The sequence below is a fragment of the Leptinotarsa decemlineata genome, unplaced genomic scaffold (genome assembly GCF_025532065.1).
Source record: "Leptinotarsa decemlineata unplaced genomic scaffold, Ldec_3_MD MMD2_P_RNA_scaffold_2, whole genome shotgun sequence".
NCBI lineage: Eukaryota > Metazoa > Arthropoda > Insecta > Coleoptera > Chrysomelidae > Leptinotarsa > Leptinotarsa decemlineata.
This window is the reverse complement of record NW_027412529.1, coordinates 5,510,378-5,535,051: the sequence shown is the minus strand read 5'-3', so window position 1 is coordinate 5,535,051 and position 24,674 is coordinate 5,510,378. Positions and strand designations below refer to the sequence as shown.

Sequence of the window (24,674 nt, the reverse complement as noted above, 5' to 3'; positions counted from 1 at the left end):
GAACACAATCTGTGTACCATGACAATAAATTCAATAAACAATCCCCAATGAAATATGGAGTACCACAAGGCAGTATTCTTGGACCCTTGCGGTTTCTTATATAAAGGGGTTTTCAATTGGCGCGGGTAGATTTTGGCGCCCCGTGGCGGCCATTTTGTTTTGGTGACATCTGTCAAATCTTTTGTTTATTAGTTGCTTATGCCAAATCATCATGGCAAGTTACACGATTAAACAGCACGTTCAAATGATAAAACTGTATTATCAAAATGAGTGTTCGTTAACGCAAACGTTGCGCGCATTGCGCCCATTTTACGGTAGACGTGGTGGCCCTTCACAGTCGACTCTTCAACGTTTGGTGGCCAAATTTGAGACGACCGGTTCAGTAAATAATCAGCTAACACCCGTACGTTCAAGGAACGCAAGATCGGCCGAGAACATCGCCGCGGTCCGTGAAAGTGTACAGCAGAACCCGAGGCAGTCTCTTCCTCGCCGTGCACAAGAACTCGGTCTTTCGTAGACTTCAACTTGGCGAATTTTGCGTCGGGACTTGGGCCTACACCCGTACAAGATCCAACTGACCCAGGAGCTCAAAGTTCATGACCATAGACAACGCCGTTTGTTCGCTGACTAGGCTTCTAATCGTTTGGAAGAGGACCCCAATTTTGGCCGAAAAATCATCTTTAGTGACGAGGCGCATTTTTGGATGAATTGCTTTCTTAAGAAGCAAAATTGCCGCATATGGGCCGACACCAACCCACGCGAGGTTCACCAGGTGATAATGCATCCTCAAAAAGTTACCGTTTGGTGTGGATTTTGGGCCGGCGGCGTAATTGGTCCGTACTTTTTTGAAAAAGACGTTAGTGAGGTGGTCACCGTCAACAGCGAGCGCTACAGAACTATGATAACTAATTTCTTATGGCCCAAATTGAACCATATGGACCTAAACGACATGTGGTTCCAGCAAGACGGCGCTACGTGCCACACAGCAAACGCCACGATTGACATTTTGCATGAACGATTTGAGGGTAAGGTTATCTCTCGCAGGGGTGATGTGAATTGGCCACCAAGGTCATGCAATTTGACCTCGCTAGACTTTTTCCTGTGGGGTTTCTTGAAGTCGCAGGTCTATGCAAATAAACCACAATCGACCGATGCCCTAAAGGTGAACATAACACAGGCCATCGCTCAAATTCAGCCGGATCTATGCGGAAAAGTCATTGAAAATTGGATCACTCGGATCCGTGCCACCGTAAGAAGCCGAGGCGGACATTTGAATGATGTCATATTCCACACTTAATGGCATACATGCGCCTTTCAAATTAAACAATAATTTTGTTAATACCTCACACACAGCTTGTTTTATTCCATTTCAACATCTACCCGCCCTTATTGAAAAACCCTTCATATAAACGATTTGCCCTCTTCAATTAATATGAAGACTTTCTTATATGCCGACAACACAACATTTTATACGAGGGTAAGACAAAGAGAGGAAACCACCGTTATCCAGGACATAACTGAGTCAGCTAATGATTGGTTTAACGCAAATAAATTTCAAATCAATAAAGCGAAAACAGCTTCTATGATATTCTTAAACCAAGGAAATGATGCTCAATCTTTAAAGTTTTTAGGAATTCACTTGGACAGCAACTTGTCGTGGAAAACTCACACAGACAATCTTTCGAGTAGGTTTAGGTAGGGAAGCGGCTATCATGACATACCATTCACTATTTCATAATGTTATGACATATGGATTATTAAATTGGGGACACTCTATCTACTTATAGCCTATTTTTTTACTCCAAAAAAGATCAATTAGAGCAATTGTAGGTTTGAACAGATTAGAAAGTTGTAAGCCGTGGTTTGTACAGCTAGGTATTTTGACGTTACCTTCATCAGTCATATTATACTAACTTGGTATTCATAAAAGAAAATATCAGCAACTATCAGACACTTATTGATAATCATAATTATAATACAAGAACTAGAGACAACCTGCTGATTCCACAGCATAAATTAGCAAGTACTAGTCGCAATTATCTAGGAATGAGACTGTTAAATAAATTAACTATTGAATTGAAAGATACACACCTGGAAATATCCGAAAAAAACTAAAGAGTATTCTGTTGAGGAAAGCCTACTACGAAGTAAATGATTTCGAATTGTCCTAAGTTAATTTGAATTACAATTCCTGTTATTTTTTCATTCTTTTGGTTAAATTTGTTTCAAATTATTACATAATACTCCTCTCTTATTTATATATATGACTTACAGATTTGGTAATAATCTATATGGAACCTTAATATGTTTATGTTTCACTTTTAAATTTTGTTTCATATGTCATGTGTTAGTAATTATGTTGTAATTTCACGTTGTAAATAATTTATAATTTACAAATTATTTATGTCATATATGTGTATTTTATGTAACAACTTGTTCAGACACCATGGTGTACTTGTGATCAATAAAAAAAATAAATAAATAAAAAAAAAGATATTTCTCGGTAAACATTCAATTTGCAAAATATCACTCATACGATGGTTTTCGTGAGACGTCTATTAATAGATCAAAATAGTTGCAAATGATTACGTTCGTAATGAGATGATCATAAAAATGATTCATACATTTTGTCACTTTCATGACGTTCGTTTTTGTATGTTATATATACATTTTTTCATGATTAAAATATTTGGTACATATCTGTTTTCCTGCTGATTAATCAAAAACGTAAAAAACATAATATTTTATTTTCGTATTACAACAAACTGAAAATTAACGAACAATTAAAGACGAAAGTTATTATTACTTCAATATAACGTTATTTCGAATCCTTTTCGAAAACGTCATTTCAGAGATGTAAGGAAGACCAATTATTTTGATCCTTTTTGAAATGACTTATAGATTATGTATTCAGGATTGAAATAACTGGTAAAATACTTAGCATCATAAGTATATTACGTATCGGTTTATATTTTTTGAGCAAATGGAAAAATTCTGCATTTATACTGATACATTCAATATATTAGAAATGGAATGTTCCATTTCCGTATCATTACAAACAGATAATATTATGATAAAGTAAATATTTATAAGTGGAAGTTGTTAGTAATCCAAAATAACGTTTTTAGGCCATGTAAAAATCATCATTTTGGAAATGTTAAAAAGACCAATTATATTGATTTCTCAAGAAACAGCTTATATATTATGTGATTATGACCATCATCTGTGATATGTTTATTTTGAGATATTATATGTACATTATTTTTATGGTTCAAATATAGTAATACTTATTGCATTGCAAACATGTGAACAGATAAAAATACGTAGTTTTCAATTTAGAATTTTCATTTCCATAATAATAATGATAACAACAAAAGTAAACTAAACATTTGAAGAATCTAAAAAACTGAATAATTGATTTTAACTCACTAAGTTATATATTTTATATTCTTTTGCATTTCTTTTTTGGTATCTCTAATAACATCTAATTGTGTGAATTTATCACATTTGCATATAGAGTTCACTTTTTCAAAAAAGAAATTTTTTTGTTTTCCTGTTGTTTGGTTAGGAAATTTATGAAATTATGAAAGTCGTACAACTTTTGGCAAACTACCTTCGCCACTTGAGTTATTCTTTTCACTTTCCCAAAATATTTATGTTCACCACCCACAACTGACGTCATAAGGCTGAACCTCATGTTTCATTTCGGGACTGTGAAAATCATACGCTTCTCAGAGGTATCTATCAAAAGACCCCCGCGAAGGTTTGCGGTCTATTATTCCCGAATTTATTCCATTATTGTACAAACTTCCGACATAATTCACACCGCAACTTTTCAGGATTTTCATCTTATTTCACAGACACGACCAAATTTTAACTGGAAAATCAAGGGAACCTATTCAATCCTCAGTGAATACGTACGTTCTATTTTGCATGAAATGAGTCTCCTGGAAAATCGGCTAGCCCTTATCACCGATTCTAAAAAGTTACCAGTGTGCGACTAGCCTAAGGCTAGCCTTAGGCTAGTCCCACACTGGTAACTAAGGCTAGTCGCACTAGCTTGAGGATATATGAAAGATATTATGTTTACTCTGATATAATGCTTGACACGGATGTCCACTATAACAACAATAATAGAGGAGATTCCTAAAAAACTATTCGAAATGAAGCCATACAAAAACAATTACAGTAATAGTATTACAATAAATTACTAGAAATATATGTGTCTGAATAAGTTTTTGAAACGTTTACAACTAATTATAACTCACTTAATGACCAGTTTGAGTTAATTTCTTAAATTATTTCAAGCAATATTATCATCTGTTACCTGAAATTCAAATCGAATAACTTTGATGAATAGTTTTTAGTCAACATTTTCGATATGGATGTGTCATTTATATTCAAAATGAGAGACTACAAAGAATCAAAAGAATTTCGACCTTCACTTCCAAATGGGCTAAAAAACAATTCCATCGTTTCTTTGTCGCAGTTTTAAACATACGTACAGTTTATCGATAACAGTCTATATTCTCAAAATATTATTAATTCAATTGAATGATTTGGGTTGAAAAGTTTATGATACAAAAAAGCAATGAGTCTCAGCTTATTGTTGTTGTGCATGGGTTTGGGTCAAATAAAAAAAGCAAAAGTAACACAACTAATTGTTTAATTGAACAATGATTAGGCCACCCAAAAACAAAATTATGTTAACTGGAAAGTCTGAAATTCATAAAATAAAACTAAGGTCTGCGATAGAAGTATATCGATCAGATCAAATGAGTTTTTGAAACACGTGTTAAAGAACAGAATATGTAAGAGTAATATCGCTCAGTACGCCTTGAATAAAGGATCATTGCTTGCAATTGTTGAGGAACACGATCCTGTACTTTCGAATGAAAATAACAGAGATCCCATTCCAAAACAGAAACAAACTAATTTGAATCTTTCCCTGATGTCACCAAAATGCCCGGTTCGCTTCGAAAAAATCTATTGTGTAAAGAAATGTTTTTGTTGAATCCAAAATATTTTATTTTTTCTTGAACTAAACTGCTATTTATTTCTTGCAAAGTCAATTTCAGCTGAAGCTATACATTATATGATGAATACAAATAGAGACTGGAATTTCTGATGATGCTTAGTGCTAAAAGTAAACATTTTAAGAGGTAAAAAACAGGGCATTGGGTGTAAGAATTAGATTGATCAGCAAGAAACAGCCTAACAGAAAAAACATGACCCTTAGATCTTTCCTTGTCAATTCCAGCCCCAAAATAGGTTAGAAACATATTTCATTTTGGCTGAAACCAAACGTAGTTGAAAATGATTATGCAAGATTATTTTGAAGTGAAAATGAATAATAAAAAAGTCCAAAATCAAGCTGAAAGTTCTCTGAATGTTTCACACACCCTAAAAAGTGAAATGGAAAAAAAAGTGTGAAAACGAGTGAAATTCTTTAAACACAGTTCAAATGAGGAATGAAAGCCATATGTTTATGCTTGTTTAATGAAAAATCATGAATGGAAGAGATACATTTCCTATGATAGCGAAAAAGTGAAAGGGTTTTGAAATGCTTTCTGCTGTTTGAAAAGAGAAGGAATTGCTCCAGAAGTGGAAGAAGATTCATAACGTATATTTGTGATATAAAACTATCAATATTAAATGGAGTCACATTAAACATAGAATGTAATGCCGACGAACTATGTAACTTTCTTTTTTTTTTCTTCAAGTCATCAGTCTTGAGAAATGGGTCCAGTAATCCTTCATTTTATTGCAAATTTTTACACGTTTGTTACAATATATCCATTACTAATTAGTAGTTAAAGAGCACTTAATGTCTTGTTACGATTTCTTTCACCAAACACAAAAGACCGTTATTCTATCGTTTCCTCATCATTTCACCAAATTAGCATAATCAATATGACCTCGCGATCGGTGAGATGCGGCAAAATGTAAGTACGTACCTCTTTTCCGGAATATAAAAGTGAAAAAAGAATTAAAACTCGCGAGAACTTTTAATACTTCTTAACTCCAACAACGGCACTATCACACGTGTAGGCGTTCATCATCTATTGTGCTCGAAACAAATGACTATCCGCAAAAGCAACGAGCACTAGATTGATTTCTATAAATGTGCTTCTCTCTCCATTATGCGCTGGACCAACTTTTAAGCAGTAACTATGTCAACACGATTGCCTAAGATTTACCACGGACACTGAACTTGGCCCAGGTGGTATTGCAAATTTGGCGAAGTTTTCTGTTCCGGAATGTGCGAATGACAGATTGAATGAAAAATTACCGTATTTGTCATATGGAGATCATCTTTCTTTGGAAGAATTTCATATGACGATTTACTTTACCATTCTGTTTGTAGAAAACCAACTTGTTATCAAAAAACAATTGGAGAAAACAAAGCAACATAAGCCGTAAAACATAATACTATTTTTGAAGAAAGAAAGGTTTTGGTTGTGTGGAAATTTTGCAAAGGAAGAAAGAAAACAATGAATTTGAAAATTAACTTTATACAAAGATGTGTAGATCATGCAAAGCAACTTATTCCGAAACATCGATGTCCGCCATTGAGTTTTTTCCTCACTGAGTCTTTAATAGCTTATACACAGTATCACGCATTTTATATTGTTCTCATTATTGTTTTTATCTATTATTTACCATTGTATTAAAACCGTTTTTTCAATTTTTTGTTTTTGAATATTTCGAATTTTGTTTCACCATTCTGTAATCGCCTTTTCGCTGATTTTAATGAAAATAGGTGTTTGTTAGCAGTAAAAAGGCGCCTCTCTTCATGAAATTAGATTACGGGCAATAATTCCAGTGTTAAAGACTAATGTAGTCGATGCCAATGACACCAAAAAATCCAGTGGCGTCACAGAGGAATACCTAATTGATATTCATGGTAATGGTATTTATGGTACGCTACTTTTTTTTCCAGTTTAATATTTTTATCAGATTGAACAATTACGATATAGAACGCGTTTATAGATTAGCATTCGTACAAATGCATTAAATTGGAAAAATTAATATCTTCAATTGTTTGATCTAGGTTATACTGTAACATATTCAAAATCTTTCCGCGCAAAATTGGACTTGAGCAATAGAATTCCAAATGAAGGTTCTCATTTTGAACATCTGATTTAACTATTTTTTTTTAATCATTGTCTATGCTGTTATAAGAGTAAAATACAAATTAACTACCAGTTTGCATACGTCTTCTTTCTACCCTTCAAACATATTTTCATTTCAAAGTTTGTTCAAACGGTACACCCTGTATTGAGATAGCTTTGAAATTCTGAGATGATTTGAATCTTTTTTATGAAACATTCTCAATATCTAAAATCAACCGTTCACGAGATATTTCAGTTTTTCTTGAAAAAATAAAACATGCGTATGTCCACCATAAAACTAGAGTCTACGAAACTTTCATTTCAAAAATAATTAATTGAAAAATGTCTACTCTAAATGTTTCATAAAAGAGCGAAAATTCAAAAATATTGCATTGTCCTTTCCCACAGAATATAGAAACTATTTCAAAATACAGTGCATTTCTTTAATGCCCCCCTCCTTTTATTTTTTGAACTGGTCAACTCAAAAAAATTGAAATTTGGAATAATGAAATTAATGCATGAATACTTCATTTCGAAGTGAAATTGACAGATGAAACTTTCAAGATGTCGACTGGACGCCATTTTGAAAAAAGGCCAAAGGTGTCAAATCTGGCGAGCGGGCTGGCCATTCTGTAGGACCTCGACAACCAATCCAAGTAGTATCCAAATAGTTTCTTACTTGTCTGGAGTAATGTGGTGGTGCCCCATCTTGTTGGAATACAATATCCATATCAAATTCATTAGGATTCGCTTTGACAATTTCAGTGATGAAAGAGTCAACAGTAGTTTCCAGCATATTCAATTACAGTTTCCCTGTTACATTTTGATCAATAAATAGAGGTCCTACAATATGGTTTCCCAATATTCCTGTCCAAACGTTTTTTCTGGATATTGGGTATGTGTTTCCCGGAAAACGTGAGGGTCGGTGTCACTCCGTTTGCCGTTTGAAAAAATGTACATTCGTCACTAAAACAAATATTGTGGAGATAGGTAGGATGCCTTGCAATGGTTTCCGTCATGATTTCGCAGAATTCTGTTCTTCGATCAGGGTCATCTTCAGATAATTGGGGTACCATTTTAATTTTGTATGGATGATACCTATTCCTCTTCAAAAGTCTTCACACAGTAGAAGGAGACAACTCACAAACATTCGCGACGGAATAAGTGGACTGTTCAGGATTTACTATCATCTAACAAATTTTTTGCACTTGCTATTCTTTGGAAATGGACGTATGACCTGGAGGCTTTTTGTTATGTACACTACCGATAGTTGTGAATTTGGATACAAGATCCCTCAAATATTTTCTACAGATAGGACGATTCGGAAAACGTTCATTGAAAATCGCTTCAATGTTTTTTCAATGGACGAGAATTGACCATTTTGGAGATTGTTGACGTGGTACCTTTCTACTAGTAACACCGAAAACTAGATGAGAATATTCCAACTGAACAATGATGTTCATTGTGGTACTGACATTTTTTGTCGTTTTTATAAACAATAAATAACTCAACAAACCTTATCTGGTTGCTGGAATTGCCATATGGCAGATAAAAAGGAATATTTCTAGAAATATCGATATTAATGTGTTGGTCTTCAGGAAATTAGTAAATGTTCCGCCATTTTTCAGTAGGTGAAGTTGACTTCATATTCTAGGGTTGTGGAGTATTCGTCAGGAGCTTCAAACTGATGTGTCACAAGACCCCCTTTCCATTTATTTTTTTTCCCAGATGGCGCCCAGTCGCCATCTTGAAAGTGTCTGTCAATTTCACTTCAAAATAAAATATTCATGTATCAATTTCATTATCCCAAATTTCACTTTTTTGAGTTGACCCGCTCAAAAAATAAAAGGAGGGGGGACATTAAAGAAATGCACTGTATGATAGTCCATAGGAGACAGATCGTGGGGACGTACTGGCCAAAGGTAAAGCCCATTATTGGCAATCCACCTATCATACAATATTTGATCGAGTAATACGCGGTAGTACGTCGGTACTAAATGTTTTCTGTATCTCCGCAACATTTTGTAGTGTTACAGTATCCATCACCATTAAAATTGTCATCATAGATGTACAAACACAGAATGCTACTGTGCTTAATAGCACATTAAACGCTTAGAACTCTAACTTCTTTGGAAATATGTGAAAGGTATTTTGTGGGATTTTTGGCGGTGGTCTGCAGATTTTTATGCATGACGTCTGTGGTGGTAATTCACTTAAACGTTTACTTTATCATAATTTGGTTGATAATGAATTATTTGGATGCGCTACAAGTGAAAGTTAAGTTTTCAACTCAGCAAGAATAATGCACCAAGACACTTCTTAATAAAGATACAGGACTCTTACACAGAGACTTATTTCAAATCGTGATTACACTCTTTTGGTACAGGAGGTCCCTGAATTTCTACACATACTTTTCTACATGGGCTTATTTGTCGATACACACATCACCTGCATTTGAATTCAATTCACTCGGTACATAAAGCTTCAAAACATAAGTCGTTATATCACAGAAATCTATAAACAATATCATGAATTCAAGGAAAAAGTGGATTTAATACTTTTTGCTGAACTGTCAAGGCTCTTATGTGGTAACTGGTGTTTATGAAACAAATATAGGTGAGTATAAAATGTCCTTCTTATTTATGAAGGAATATTGCTGTATTTCTTTCAAATTCAGTGAGGTGTAGCAAAGAATCAACTCCATTACACGGTCGAAGTCAATCCGTTTTAGTGAAATAACTTTTTGTTTTCAATACTGACACTCAGTATTTAACATCATGGTCAGTATATTGAATGTTATGACGTCAAATTCGATTTAAGCAACAACTAGCAGGAAAAAACCCTGTTCAGTTTCCACATTGTACACGATCTTGTAATTTTACCAAACTTCTAAATGAATTATGTTTTAATCAGATTTCTGCAAAAACTTTTTTAAAATTCCGATAAAATAGCAATATATACAGTGTGTTCCACATCGATCGAACTTCCATAAGTATCAGTATTCAACCTTCTGAAATTTGAAAATATTCGTAAATATACACTCGTATCAGAATTACGTGTTTATCATAATAACAATATACAGGGTGTATCTTAAATGATGTCATTGATTACAGGTGGTGATTACTTGTCATATTTTATGAAAACAAATCATATAAACGTGTGTCCTAACTTGCTTCGTTTCCAAGTACCAGGATATCACCGTTTCAATAAAAATATTATTCTGTTACCAATAGATTAGATTAGATTGTCGGGGAGCTGGCCCATAGCCTGATTCACTGCGGCCTTTTCAGATTTATTGTGATGCTTCTTGGTTGTTAGAGCTCATTGTCTAGCTTGATCTCTTTGATGAGACTCCATAGCCTTGACATGACCCCTTCATATAGTTGGCAGCCTCGAGTTTCTCATCACTAGATCTTGCGTGTCTCAGCCTTGCTTCGCATTCACAGAGCACTTGCAGTGCGGTTTCTTCTTCTTCTTGATAGAACCTGCATTGGGTTTCTTCAGTCCTGATGAGTCAGCTGTGACTCGTTAGTAGACCCACTAACACCCTTACAACCTTACGGTTGTGATTCAGCAGGTCTTCCGTGAATCAGGGCGATAGTTTCTTTATGAACTCTTTCTTCTGTTTCATGCCTGGGAGTTAATTCCACCAATGTATCCATTCGACTTGCATCCATGAATTTATGGATGTCTTTTCTTTTATCAATAACTCACAATTATTTTTGCCGATTTTGAATGAACTACGGTGTTTTTAATGAGTAGCAAGGGGCTCCTTTTCATGAAATTAGATTTGGAATGTCAATTTCAGTGGCGTCGCAGAAGGTTACTTGATTGATATTTATGGTGCTGGGTTTCACAGGTAATTAAATCAAAAGTTAATGTTTTGTATCCCTCATTTTGATACATATTCAATTTTCACTTCGATTCGAATATGTTTGAAAACAAATATTATAAAAAACATTTTTAAAGAGAAGATTTTATACAAATGCACTGAAAATGAAAAACTAATTCTTTTCATTGTTTGATCTAAATTAAAAACAGTGGCGTCCAATGGTTTTACCATAATTATCAATCAGATAACCATCTGTGACGCCACTGGAATTATTATCCGTGATATAATTCCATGAAAGAAGCTCGTTTTTACTGCTAACAAACACACCTAGTTTCATTGAAATCAGCGAAAAGACGTGAGTTATTAATAAATGAACAATGTTTTTGGTGAAACTGACACCCCACCCCGTTACTCTGTAACGAAGCAAGTTAGAACACACGTTTATATGAACATTTTTTCATAAAATATGACAAGTAATCACCACCTGAAATTAATAACATCATTCAAGATACACCCTGTATATAGTGTTCTCCATATTCAAATTAGAAATTATTTTTCCATATACAGGGTTGTGTAGTATGTGTACCTAGGTGTTTGGAACTTATACCAAAAACAAAATAATGACAGTATTTTCCAGTTTTTTTTCAAATGAACCCCATATATCACATAAAATATGTTAATTCTCTTTGAGGTATACCTACAGACTAGACCTGCACCACAGTCACGTGGTGCAGGTCTAGTCTGTCAATTCGCAAATGATACGTCGGTAACAGTGTTTGGGTCCGATTCAAAGGTTCTCTCCAGAGGGTTACCTGAGGCAGAGGAAAAAATGTTCAGGTGGTGTGCGGAGACCACAAACAAAACAGGACTTATCCATTTCAGAACTTCCCAAAATAGACAGGAATCCATCTATGCCAAATTGGATCATAAATCTATTCCAGGAATGAACAATTTCAATTTTTTGGGGGTCACAGTTGATAGCAGAATCAGATGGGACACACATGTCAATAAACTGAACTCAAGGCTCTGTTCTGCAGCAGGAGTAATTCAAGCAACAAGGGACCAAGTCTCATTGAACAGCATTCGCAGATGATTTTAAGCTGTTTAAGCTAATAACGTGCCTAGAAGACTGCATGAAATTGCAGGAAGATCTTGATTCGGTTTGCAGGTGGTTTGAAAGTAACAAAATGTTCTTAAATATCGATAAGTGCTCAGTTATAACATTCACAAGGAAAATTAACTATATTTCTGCTTCTTACAAAGTAGAAAACGTTCCACTTATGCGTAAGTCTGAGTGTAAGGACTAAGGTGTTTATTTTCAAAGTAACCTCAAATTCAACACTCACTATGAATATATTGTCAACAAAGCCTATAAGATTCTTGGTTTTGTTATTAGAAATACAAAAAACTTTAGAGATGTTGGGTGTATTGTAAAGTTATTTAATGCTCTAGTTAGACCTCATCTTGAGTATGCTTCTGTTATTTGGTCACCACAGGGAGAGACCAACGCAGATTTGATTGAAAAAGTTCAAAAAACATTTCTTAGATATCTTTATGTCAAAATTTATGGCTGATATCCCATTATGGTGTCTTACAGAAGCATGCTCAAGGAATTTAACATTGTTACTTTACAGAGCAGACGTGCATTACAGGATGTTCTTTTTGTATACTATATAATTAATAATGTAAAGTACAAGGGATCATCTCTGGTCAACTATGTAAAATTGTTGGTGCCTAAGGTAAACCTGCGTAGACAGGACAAGAGAACATTCTTTATCGGCCTTTCTGATAACTCGCCAATCACCCGTATGCTAAATCATTGCAACATTTTAACTGAAAATAGCACCGTGGATCTTTTTACTAAAACAAATGCCAAAGAGATAAGGGCCTACTTTTTCTCACAGCCGGATTAATTTCTAGGTATTGGGTAACTTAATTTATAGGTAATTGTATACATTTTAAAAACTGTGATGATTTATTTGATTTCTTTTTTGTTTCCTTTTATATTTACTGTTTTGTTTTATTTTAGTTAGTAGTTCTTAAGCTTATTTTGTTATTGTAGTTTTATCTCTCTTACTTTTAATTACAATTCAATATTGTGTTTGTAGGAGTAAAAAGTAAATAAAAAGTAAATAAATAACTATGCACATGTTCAATCTATTATTCAATATGGCATTATATTTTGGGCGAACGAAATATTCAAAACTCAAAAGTATATAATTCGCTCTATGTTGAAATTTCCTTATGGGTCAACATGTAGACCATACTTCAGAGAACTTGCTATATTAACCGTTACTTTCTTCAATTAGTAACTTTTGCAAAAAACACTACCACATCATTTCAAAGAACTGTGATCATTATTCCGATCAAATGGCAATAAATACAAGAGGAAGAACCGACCTAAGTATACCCAAAACACATAACATCATTATATGAAAAGGGACCCCACTATAAAGCCATTATAATAAGAAATACCTAGTACTCGAAAAAATTCAGAATCCTAACAATAGAGTATCTGAAAGAAAAAAATGTTTATAGTTTCAACATTTGGTGATGAGTCTTGATATACAAATTACAATAATATTTATTAGATGTCTTTATGTTTACTTGTATTGTTACCTTGTCTCTCAACCTGTCATTCTGTATATTTTTATTTACTCAATGAATTGTTTTATAACCTCTGACGTGCTATGTCCCCAGTTGATTTTATAGCAATAAAGAATATTATTTTTTTTACCGTAGTATGCGCTGCTCAGGTCCTATCCCCCGAAGCCTCGATACATTCGGAAGGTCGCGCCAGTATTATCAACCAATGACCAATCCACACACCGTGGGGTAAGTGATCATTGGGTCCGAGAATCATGTGCCTTGAGCACATGATTCTCGGCAGCAAGCCGGTATGATTTCGAGATTTGAGAGTAGAGAGGACATCATTCCACCAAGGACTCCAATAATCAGAACAACTCCACGAAAGCGATTCAAATCCAATATGAATCGCTACTATCGCACAGGCACCGCTCTTAAGGATTTTCCTGTAGTGCTTGTGTTTTGTCCTTGAAAGAAAAACAACCTGAATGGTTCTAAAACACACAAACTGGTCTCCAGTACGGTACAAGATACCACCATGCGTACATTACACACACTCTATTCAATTACAGTAGAGTCAGGTTTTACAAATAATCAGATAAGAAACTAAAAGCACCAGAGACTAACTCCCGACCATGAGAGGTCAGATTTCAATATTTCTGAAGTGTCAAAAACAGCAGGTTGAGGTCCACTCGGAAGTGAGTCGGAGTGAAAGGATGAGATTTTAGCTTCTGCGCACAGATACAGTGTGGGAAAGATTTTATCTCGGGGCACTGAACCCCGGGGGCCATAGTGGAATGCATTTGTGGTTCAGCCTAGCACCACTGATGAGACCTACGGCAGATCGAAAAGCGATATCTGTTGTTGAGTCATAAATGCGTTGTGTTGGGCTCTAATTCCCAAACTCATTTGGCTTAACAATTTTCATTTTTCACACTTGTATTTTTTGTTATTTCATAGCTTCGTTTATCTCGAAAATAATAGTAAATAGATAAATATAGTCATGAATGTACTTACATTGAACATTGAGAAACGATTGCATATCCTTTTCCACACTAGTTAGTAAGTAAGCCGAACATGGTAGAATTTTTATTTTTTAAAGGTTACACTAGGCAACTGATACAATTTTTGTAGAAAACAATATATTTTTCTTAATCAACGGTAAAAAGTAGTTATCACATTTTATAAATAATACTGGCTTACCATTAGGTTTCAATAGCTTTGTCTTGCCGTAGAGTACTAACCGAATTCTCCGTTCAAATGTCCAAAAATAAGTTTCAACATATGCATATATGTTAACGAGCAAGGGACTAATTGTTAAAAATCATAAATAGTTTAACAACGAAATAAATATACTAACGTATTTTATAAGATAAACAAAATATCAAGTGCTCATTTTTATTTCAATAGTTTTCCACGTGGCCTAAATTTTTAGGTAAGGTCGAAACTCAAAGCGAGAATTTGCCAGACATATATTAACTATTGAAGCCTGGATCAGATAAATAGACAGCTGTTTCAGCTATCTACCGGTGGCTCTTGAATTGAAATCAATATGGGAATGATCAGAATAGTAGGTACTCATCTATTTATCTTTTGATTTTCATGGAGTTATTTTCCAGCAGTTTGACTGCATTAACCGTTCTCTAATCAGTTTCAACTTCTCAACTTTCACTATACGGTATTTCTGTCGACGCGACAAATTTATGTTATAATTATTACGTCACCGATCGGCGGAGAAGTTTAAATTTTTATTTTTAATAAAACATTTTTCAGCTAATTGACTTCAACAGTTCGATACATTTTCGAAAAAGCAAAAATAGATAAATTGATTTCCAGGATATTATCTCAATATTTTCATATTGAAATACAATGTACCTGCCACTACTATCAAATCTACGTCATAGTGTGTGTGTCAGTGACAACTTCTAACCTTACGCGACCCCTTCCATATGCTACGCCACTGAAAGCAGCTGTTCACCGAATCAATCAATCAATTTAACATTATAACATTTGGAGAGTTTTTTTTGACGCCCGTCGAATGGAATTATGTTCTGAAATTTGTGTAAGACAAGACAAAGCAAACAAACCTTCTGGTTTATGACACACCCAAACGTCGTATTATTTCAGCGTTTACACTCCGTATTTACAAATTTGTTTTACCGGCATCTTCCCCGCTCTCTTCATCTCTTATGGCCATAGAAAAAGAGCAAGTGTGTGGATCTTCACTGGTATCTGAAACAATTTTTCATTATCGAACCATCAATTGTTGAAATAATTTCAAAAAATATATTAAACAATCGCGGGGCGCGGTATAAAACTAACCTACAATACCTACTATCGATCGGGGCATATGCTCAGATGAGAAACGATAATATTTTATAAGCAGGGGCGTACGTTCAGGTTTGTTGATTGATTGAAATGCCTGAGTGAAAGACCAAAGTTTTGTGCACGGAAAATTTTTAGTTTTCACATGTGAAATAAAAACAAGATGACTACTTTTCAGAATGTTTTGAGAATATTCATTTCAAATTAACAAGGTCATCAACATACGAGGTCTGTTAAAAAAATAAGCTGAATTTAAATTTTTCTCAAAACAATATTCATTTATTAATCAATTTCTATTTTGTCTCCTCCGAAGTAGTACCCCTCAGATGTAATACATTTGTACCCGCTTTTTTTTTCAATAGTCGAAGTAGTTCTGATATGCACTCTTTCGTATGTTATTTCAGCGTTTCGATTGTTATCTCCTCAATCATTTTATCTCCTCAATCGTCCTTTTATGGGCCTCTTCAATATCGAGAACAGGAAAAAGTCACAGGGTGTCAAATCTGGTGAATATAGTGGCACGAGGCATCTTCAGTGGCTAGTGAGCAGGTGCATTATCATTATGCAAAAGCCATCAATTGTTTTCCCACAATTCCAGACGTTTTCTTCGTATTGCTTTTCGCAAGCGGCAAAATATTGGTTTCGATTTCAAAACCATATACCCATAAGTCGTTACCAGTTATGACCTTTTCGAACAAATCTCGATCGCCATTGACGGCATGAAACAATTCCTGAGCGATGCTCATGCAACGATTTTTTGGTCAAAAATTCAGCAATTTTGGAACGAACTTCGCTGCCACACGCTTCATGCCCAAAATTTCCGAAAAAATTGCTCATCATGAGCCAACCGATATGGGGACATCCTCAGCAACTTCTCTGATAGTGATTCGATGATTCTCCATAACAATTTTTTTATGCCACTGTAAACATTTCAGTGTTTTCGAGCACGAAAAAGACTTCTAGCTTGTATGCCTCTCACAAACAAACTGAACATGCTGAACATCAGAAACTGTGAACATATGTTCGAGACGAGTGCCCCAACATGAAAAAATAAAAAAATCAAGAAACTATTACCTCCAGTAAAACTTCCCAATTCACCAATGCTGTTGATAATTCGCAACCCATTTCCATTGATGTATTTCAATGTCACCGACAGATTTTTCCTTGGGTTCAACAGAAAAACTTGTTTCTGATTTTTGTTCAGGTCTTTAATCAGTTCGCATATACACTGAAAAAAAATACAAGAATGATATGAATAAGTATAACGCATACCTGATTCGTTATTTCTTACTAAGGCCGTAGTGTATTCCATTGCATCGATTCCTCCTAATTCTATGACAACGTTTCGACAGTTCTTCCCTTTCATTTCGACTTCCTTCAAAACTGTTTCCCTGATATATTCAGCCGAGTAGAACGGCATCGCTGACCCAAAAGCTACTTTCACATGTCTTTCCAAAGAATTGACCTATAATATATTTTTTTTAATTCAATCATAGTCTTTCAAATCCTTTACTCACATCGATTTTCTCCACTAATATCCGGGGTCTCGACGAAGTGTATAAAACTTTCAGTATATCAGCCATCAACCCAACCAAGATGCCTACTTCAATTCCAATAAGGAGACTTGTAAAAAAAGTAATGAAGAAAGGGAACAGGTCTAGTTCTGGAAACAAATAATACCTCAGTTATACTTAATACGAAGTCAATCCAAACAGCTAAATGAGAGACTAATGTACCGGGTCTGATAAATTAACTAGTTAATACTATATAAAACCTCCCACATAAAAATAATGATTAGACCTTGCATAAATTCACCACGCCGTCCATGCCATACAAAGAAACTGCCAACGTTCGGTAACTATTTAGTTTTTATGCCATTCGAATTGACTTCGCATATACTATACCATTAAAGATGAAGCGACAGGCACAACAGAGATTCATTGGTTATAATCAATTGGTTAGGTTAGGTCCAAAGTGACTGGGTCTATTCGACCATCCACCGCAACCCGCAAGGGTATATTGTGGCTTACACCTATTCACACTCGGCCAAATAAACCCAGCTTCTTAACGAAGCCGATAAGTTTGTATGATGAGTGGTCTTTCAGGTCAGATGGTAAGATTACGGCTCTGCCGAACTCTAAAGACCTGATTCGGTCCCCAGCGGGGCAGGTACAAAGTATATGCTAAAAAATGAGAATTATTTATAATTATTTATTAAGTGATAATTTATAAACCTTAAATGAGCTGATTTCGATCGGGAAAACCAGTTGATTTCAAATAATATTTAATCTGCGCTCGCGCTGCCCTCTATCTCAAAAACGATTCAACTTATGAAAAAATGGTAAAAATAAAATAGCGCAATTGCAAAAGCTTCTAAATCGGAGCATGCGATTAATATTGGTTTTCAGTTGTAGAACGTATATTATATATGACTATGATCTTTATATTTAAGCTGCATAAAGGATTGCTACCCAATTACTTTCAAAAATTCTTATTGAGAAATAATGAAGTTCATGATTACAATACGAGAAGAAATAACAATTTTTACATTAATGAAACAAACACTAAATTTGGAATGAATAGTATATTTCATAAAGGCTTAAACGAATTTAATAAACTACCACAATTTATAAAAGAATCTAATTCAATAAACCAATTTAAGTCATCATTAAAGAAGTTTATTAGTGACAGCTCATTATGATATTTGTAATTTTTTATTTTTTAATGTGAACTAACCTAGCAATCTATAGATATGTATGTATATTTGGTTTTCCTTGAAAGGTACTTCAAAATGTTATTATATTTACATAGTTAATGTTGTGAGATATTTATGAATTTGTAATTTTTCTTTTTTTGTATATTAGGCTTGCCTACTTAATAAATGAAATAATAATAATAATAATAATGTTTGAAACAAAAGTTGTAGAGAATCTGATTCTCTAAATATTGATGACAAATACAATTAGCATAAAACCCATTGGAAACGAGATATTGGCAAAAAACGTGCAAAAAGTCGTTTTTTTTTTTACTCTTGACCCCCAATTTTTGAAGTTGCGGCCGTCGAATCATATGTGAATTTTGAGAATACTTTTATGATGCCAAAATACAAAGTTTATACAAATTCACAGCTGGGTATGTCCACTTTCCTAGGCAAACCCCCTAAAATGACTGGACTATAAATAATCCAGGAAATAGTGACTGGTTTCAAGGAAGTGGTCGGCTAGAGAACTGCTCCCAAACAGCAGAACTGCCACACTTTTCTTTACACGCGTTTCAAAAAATAAACAGTTTCAAAATGTTCAAAACGTAGAATATTTTTGAGATAAATTGAAAGAGTTATATTTTTAGAAGTGACTAATTTTTGGGAAAAAAGTTTTTGGCTTTCTACTACTCCATTTTGATACAAAAAATGTGGGAATCTTCCAAAGAAAGGAAGGAAGCCATCAATTTTAAAAGAAGTAACTTTATAGTTAGATGTGTAGATCATGCAAAGAAGTAATTTTCAGACACAAACTGGAAGAAAAAACCCCTCTTGAAACAGAGATGTTTGAATTTACATAACAAATAACGAAGTTTTCTGGTGAGATCGCTCATATGTGCATTCGATTTCATATTACAATCGAAGATGATACCTAGATATTTTACTGTGTAAGAATGTTTCAACTATACAGTGGTACTTCCTACGGTTACGTCTAAAATTTAGTAATCCGGAAGGTTGGTCTCGTAGCTGGTGAAGGGTACAAAAACTGGGTTTTCAGGAAAAACATTATCATCCAGTTTGAGTATTTGAAAAAGATAACAGTGTCCTCAGCAAATAGCAAATCAACATGGAGAATGAACAGCGTGGGTCCAAGAACTGATCCCTGTGGTACACCGTACATGCCTGTTTTCTCTTTACTGGTTTTATCAACTATTATGGCAGATTTTCTTCAATTTTTAGAATAGTTTTCTATTATAGCTATATTCTCTGCATACAGATGTAATTTGACCTATAGAAAAAAATTAAAAAGTCTTACTGTTGATTCTCCAGAGTTTTCGTATAATCATCAACTCAACCATGAAAATAACTGCGCATATTATCACAGCTGCTAATGTAGGCTTCGGGATGAACGGAAAGTAAGGCGTCAATAATGTGAAGGCAAGAAATACCATGATAGCTGAAAAAAAACATTTCATTTTATAGATTCTCAACAGAATTTTTTATCCAAAAAATCAGTAATTCTCATTGCACTGGAAATCAAAACTCTTAGATGCTTTTTTACACCGGTTCTATTATAATAAAGTTTTTTAAAATATCTAATGTGTGGTGAATAGAAAATATTTAGAAACTGAACTCAATTGATGGTTGAATGAAATTCTTGAATTAGAAACTCTTCGAATTGAACTATTTTTCGTTTTCCTTTAGTGCGATTCCAAGAAATGTATTTACCGAATGCCTTGTATGTGGGACCAATCCTATATCGGCGAAACCAAAGTCTGCATTGCGAGCACAAGGAAAACATCTAGCTAGAACAAACCAACAAATCGGGAAGAACGGAGCATGTTTGAGCTAACTCATCAATATAACATAAAGTGGTCCGAAGCAAACGACTCATCCTGGCAAACTAATGTTGAGATACGCAACATATGAAAACCACTGATCAAGCGGGAAAACAGGCAACGGTGCACTGAACCGAAAAGCGAAAGGAGAGGGGGAAGAGAATGGGGTGTGGGGAGAGGTGAAAGCATACAAGTGACTATAAATAGTCTTCATAGTCACGAATAGTCCCAAACAATGATAAGTCACTTTACCCAAGCCTTTTGGTAGAGAATCTCCCACTCCAAGACTCGGTGACCTACTTGGGGGTTACTTTCACGTGGAGAAACGCCGGTCAGAGCAAATTTCCTAAAAGCACTGAGAGCCTCGGAAGATGCGCCAGTAAGACTCTATTACACACATATAAAATGTTGATAAGACCAATCCTGGACTATAAAGCTGTGATCTACTGCACGTTCTTCCCGAAACACATCCTAACAACCGCCGAGAGAAGAATCCTACGAAATATCCATAACCTCCCCTTCCGATCCCCCTTCCAAGATCTGTATAACACCTTGAAAATTACCCCAATAAACTTCAGATTTCAGGAACTCCAAGACCGATTCGCCGCCAGAAAACTAAGCAGCACCAACACCGCCGCCATTAACATACTGTTCCCGGACCATCTGTCGCTAACAAACAACACTAGCCAGCACGCACCAATAATCGTTTAAACTATCCAATAACTTGAGATAGTGAAGATGTAGTAGCTCAAAACCACCTGTAAATCAACCCAAACCCTAAAGAGACATAAGCCTATAGCAAGGCCCCCCACAACCCAATGTAACGAAAAACCCCTGTCAAAAACTGTAAATAAACGTCTTGAACAGAACGAATAGTCCAGTTAACCAACCGATTCATCTACCGGGACCTGGATCTTTGTACCCAGTACGTGGATGTACACACACACTCCAACCGAGCGCTGCGTGATTTTCTCGACGCACTGAGCAGGGACGACCCCATATTCCACAAGAGGGACAAGCTTATGAGGCCGAGGCTGAATCAGATACTACCTCCGATAGTCGTCATCCAGCAGCTCCCGTAAGTATAGGGTATTGGGTCTTCCAACAGGGGCTTCCGAACTTTGACAATGGCCATCTTGTTGAAGCTTTCAAATATGTTATCATGTATTCAATGTGTTTTGCCAAATCACCATAGACAGATATAACATTCAACAATACGTACAAGTAATGAAATTGTTATATCAAAAAGGATGTTTTGTTCAGACAACGTACCGCGCGTTTCGCCCATTTTACGGTCGCCATAATCATCGTACCAAGAGGTCTATTCGCAATGTGGTGGATGAATTTGAGTCCACTGGTTCACTAAATAACTGACCAATACCCGTACGCCGACGAAACGCAAGATCTACCGAAGACATCGCCACTGTCTGAGACAGTGTGCAGGAGAATCCGAGGCAGTCGACAACTTGGCGAATTTTGCGTCGTCTCTTGGGCCCGCACCTGGCGATCGTCTAAAACAACCCCAAGCAACTTACAGTGATCACCTATCGAGAGCTGATTATTAGTTGAAATTTACTGACAGAGATCCAAGCTTCTGCTTGTTGTTAGAACTTATGCAAGAAGTATCATCCGCAAAAAGAACAACTTGGCATTTCGTCATGATATGAAAACACATCATTATTATAGATGATAAATAGCTGTGGTCCAAGAACAGAACTTTGTGGTAGTACATGCTTCATGATATCCGGATCTGATTCAGAACAGTTGTTCAGGTGGACAAACTGTCTACCTTCTTGAGTGAGACTAGAAAAATTTTGACGGTGTGCCTCTAATGACATAGGATGAAAGTTTTTCTAACAAAAGTTCATGAGAAACACAGATTTGGAGAGATCACAGTCCGGGATAAATGACCATCTACCTCCAAACCCTCGACAATGTTTTCCAGAGTCTCAAGGAGAGTTTCGTTCTAGCTTTTTTCAAAGGAAACCGAATTGGGTGGAGTGCTGTCTTACGCGTCTCTCAAAATATCCCGGAAATCCGTCTTTTAGTGAGATTTCAAAAATCTAAGGGAAAAATGGTAATACTTGAATATGTATCTGTCCACCTACCTGTATATACACCTGCAAGTGGAGTCCTGATTCCACTGGCACTCCCAACAGCTCCTCTGGAGAATGAAGCGTTCACCGGATAAGAACAAAACATTGAACCTACGATACCACACAAACCTACTGCTATCATTTCTTGGGTTGCATCTACCACCTTACCATGTGCTGAAAAAAAATTTTTGGATACTCATTCATTTTTCGTTTACTACAGGAGAAGATTTGAACAAATCCAAAGAAGGTCTGATTTGAGCTTTATAAAGCATCAAAAGTTGCTGAGGTGTGTACAGTTTTCTGGTTCGGAACAGTTTTCCAAACTTTTGAGAAGAAGCTTTCGCAATGAAGAAAACGTTGGGAAAACGTTGGGATCGATGGGAATTTTGAAGTTCACACATTGATGCTGTTGATTTTTTTCCAAATTTCAATTTGGAATTGTGTGTATGTCTCACTATGTAATTTCTTTTGTATTGCAGTGAAGATGACTTTATGAAATTTGAAAAGTCAAAAAAGAATAAATTTCTGTTTTCAGAAACGCAACGATTTCCTGCTTAATAATTACGGCATTCAATTCTATTTTATTCAGATGTTTTTTAAATAGTTTTCAAATGATCGTGTGTAACCCAAGCAGCCAATCTCATACCTCATATTGGCACCTCACAGCTGGTTCAAAGCCTGATGATCTTGGCCAAGCACATTCATCAGCTTATAGTTGCCTTCGATTCAGGTACGTAGTAGCGAGTCAATTCATTCCAGTTTGCCAGTTCATTCAGCTCTTCACAGCATTTACTATCAATTCTCGATGTCATTTTAGTGTCCATCAATCCCACTTCAGGATACTAAGCGTCGTAGGACCTTGACATACTTTGGAAAACACACCAATAACGTCGCTAGTCCATCAACTTAGACACAGTTAACAGAACAACTAATAACTTAGGCAAATTTATTAAAAACAATGAAGACATAACTTCAGTAACTTGTACTTGTCCGAAACTTTATATTGGCCAAGCGGAGAGAACAATTCCCCAATAGATAAAAGAACATAGGAGGCATTTTCGAATGTGGAGACCAATTCCACATTTGGCATGAGTTCAACCACGACTATGATTCCAGAAGTACAAGGCTTGACCTAGAGATGACAGTAGTTGTCTCTATTAGAAAGTACACAATCTATAAAGCCTATGTTTCGAATTTGAAGACGCTGCGTTGCTTAAAATTTGTATTTGGAAGAGAAAGGTTTGAATCTTAATCTCTTGGAATGTCTAGATATTAATATATTTAGGAGTTTGGAAGATTTACTGATGAACAAATAGAATTTAATTCTTTCCCGCTGTTTCAGTTTCCTGATGTGGAAATTGGTAATGAGTTGTCCATTTATTGAGTTGGTAATATTACTTTCATAATCTTCAGATTCGAAGTGTCACTTGAATGAGTCTGTCAATGCCTCATATCGATGAGTCCTACAATTAATATTCCTTGTGCGTTACAAAATTGTACACACTTTCGCTTGAAAGATGGATCTGTATCTGTAGAGTAGGGAGGGTGAGACCCACAGCACTTAGGCCACATGTGAACCATTGCACATCCTCCCAAGGAGTTGTTCTCCTTGGTCAGCGTCCATCCTGTCCTTCCCAGGAAGGTGGACAGTTCTCTGGGAGACCCGTTTCACTCCTTTATATCGGCAGGTGTAGGCCAAGACTCGCCGAACACACACAATCTTATTGACTATAACTCCGGACACTCGCACAGGACATGCCTGACAGTCTCATCTTCCTATTCACACATCCTGCATAGAGGTGTGTCAACCAGCCCCATATTGTGGAGGTGTTTCCTTACTTGACAGTGGCCAGTCCGAAATCCTACTGTTAAGCGTAGGTTTTTCCTGGTCATCGCCAATTATTTCTTCGGCGCCAGCTTCCCAGAGCAACCCAGGGTGATCCTGGCAAGATTGCATATTTTGATTTCATTCCATCTCATCAGGGATTGATCATGGGTGCGACGTTTGGCTAGTTCCGCAATTGTCGAAGTCATCAGGCCGTAGGTGCCACTGGGTCCTAAAATCCTTAGTCCAGCCGCTTCCTTGGCTAAAGATTTAGAAATGCAATTACCTTTAATCCTGTCGTGCCCTTTAACCCACCTCAGGATAATGTTATTATCTACCGAGGCTTTGGCTAAATC

The 24,674-nt window shown here is 35.7% G+C and overlaps 2 protein-coding genes across 2 annotated transcripts in view; both read right to left on the bottom strand.

Annotated features, from left to right (window-relative positions):
- The window catches only part of LOC111514239 (sodium-independent sulfate anion transporter), a 37,933-nt gene extending 22,175 nt beyond the window's left edge, over positions 1-15,758 (bottom strand). The window contains exon 1 of the mRNA XM_074182217.1: positions 15,621-15,758. The gene's annotated coding sequence lies outside the window, so the exon portion shown is untranslated. The remainder of the gene's footprint in view (positions 1-15,620) is intronic.
- Positions 14,690-24,674, bottom strand: part of LOC111514087 (sodium-independent sulfate anion transporter) — a 43,759-nt gene continuing 33,774 nt past the window's right edge. The window contains exons 7-12 of the mRNA XM_074182165.1: positions 22,506-22,667; positions 19,875-20,015; positions 17,376-17,521; positions 17,150-17,323; positions 16,933-17,086; positions 14,690-15,765 (exon numbers count right to left, since the gene is read on the bottom strand). Coding sequence (XP_074038266.1) covers positions 15,677-15,765; positions 16,933-17,086; positions 17,150-17,323; positions 17,376-17,521; positions 19,875-20,015; positions 22,506-22,667 — 866 coding nt within the window. The 3' untranslated portion in view covers positions 14,690-15,676. The remainder of the gene's footprint in view (positions 15,766-16,932; positions 17,087-17,149; positions 17,324-17,375; positions 17,522-19,874; positions 20,016-22,505; positions 22,668-24,674) is intronic.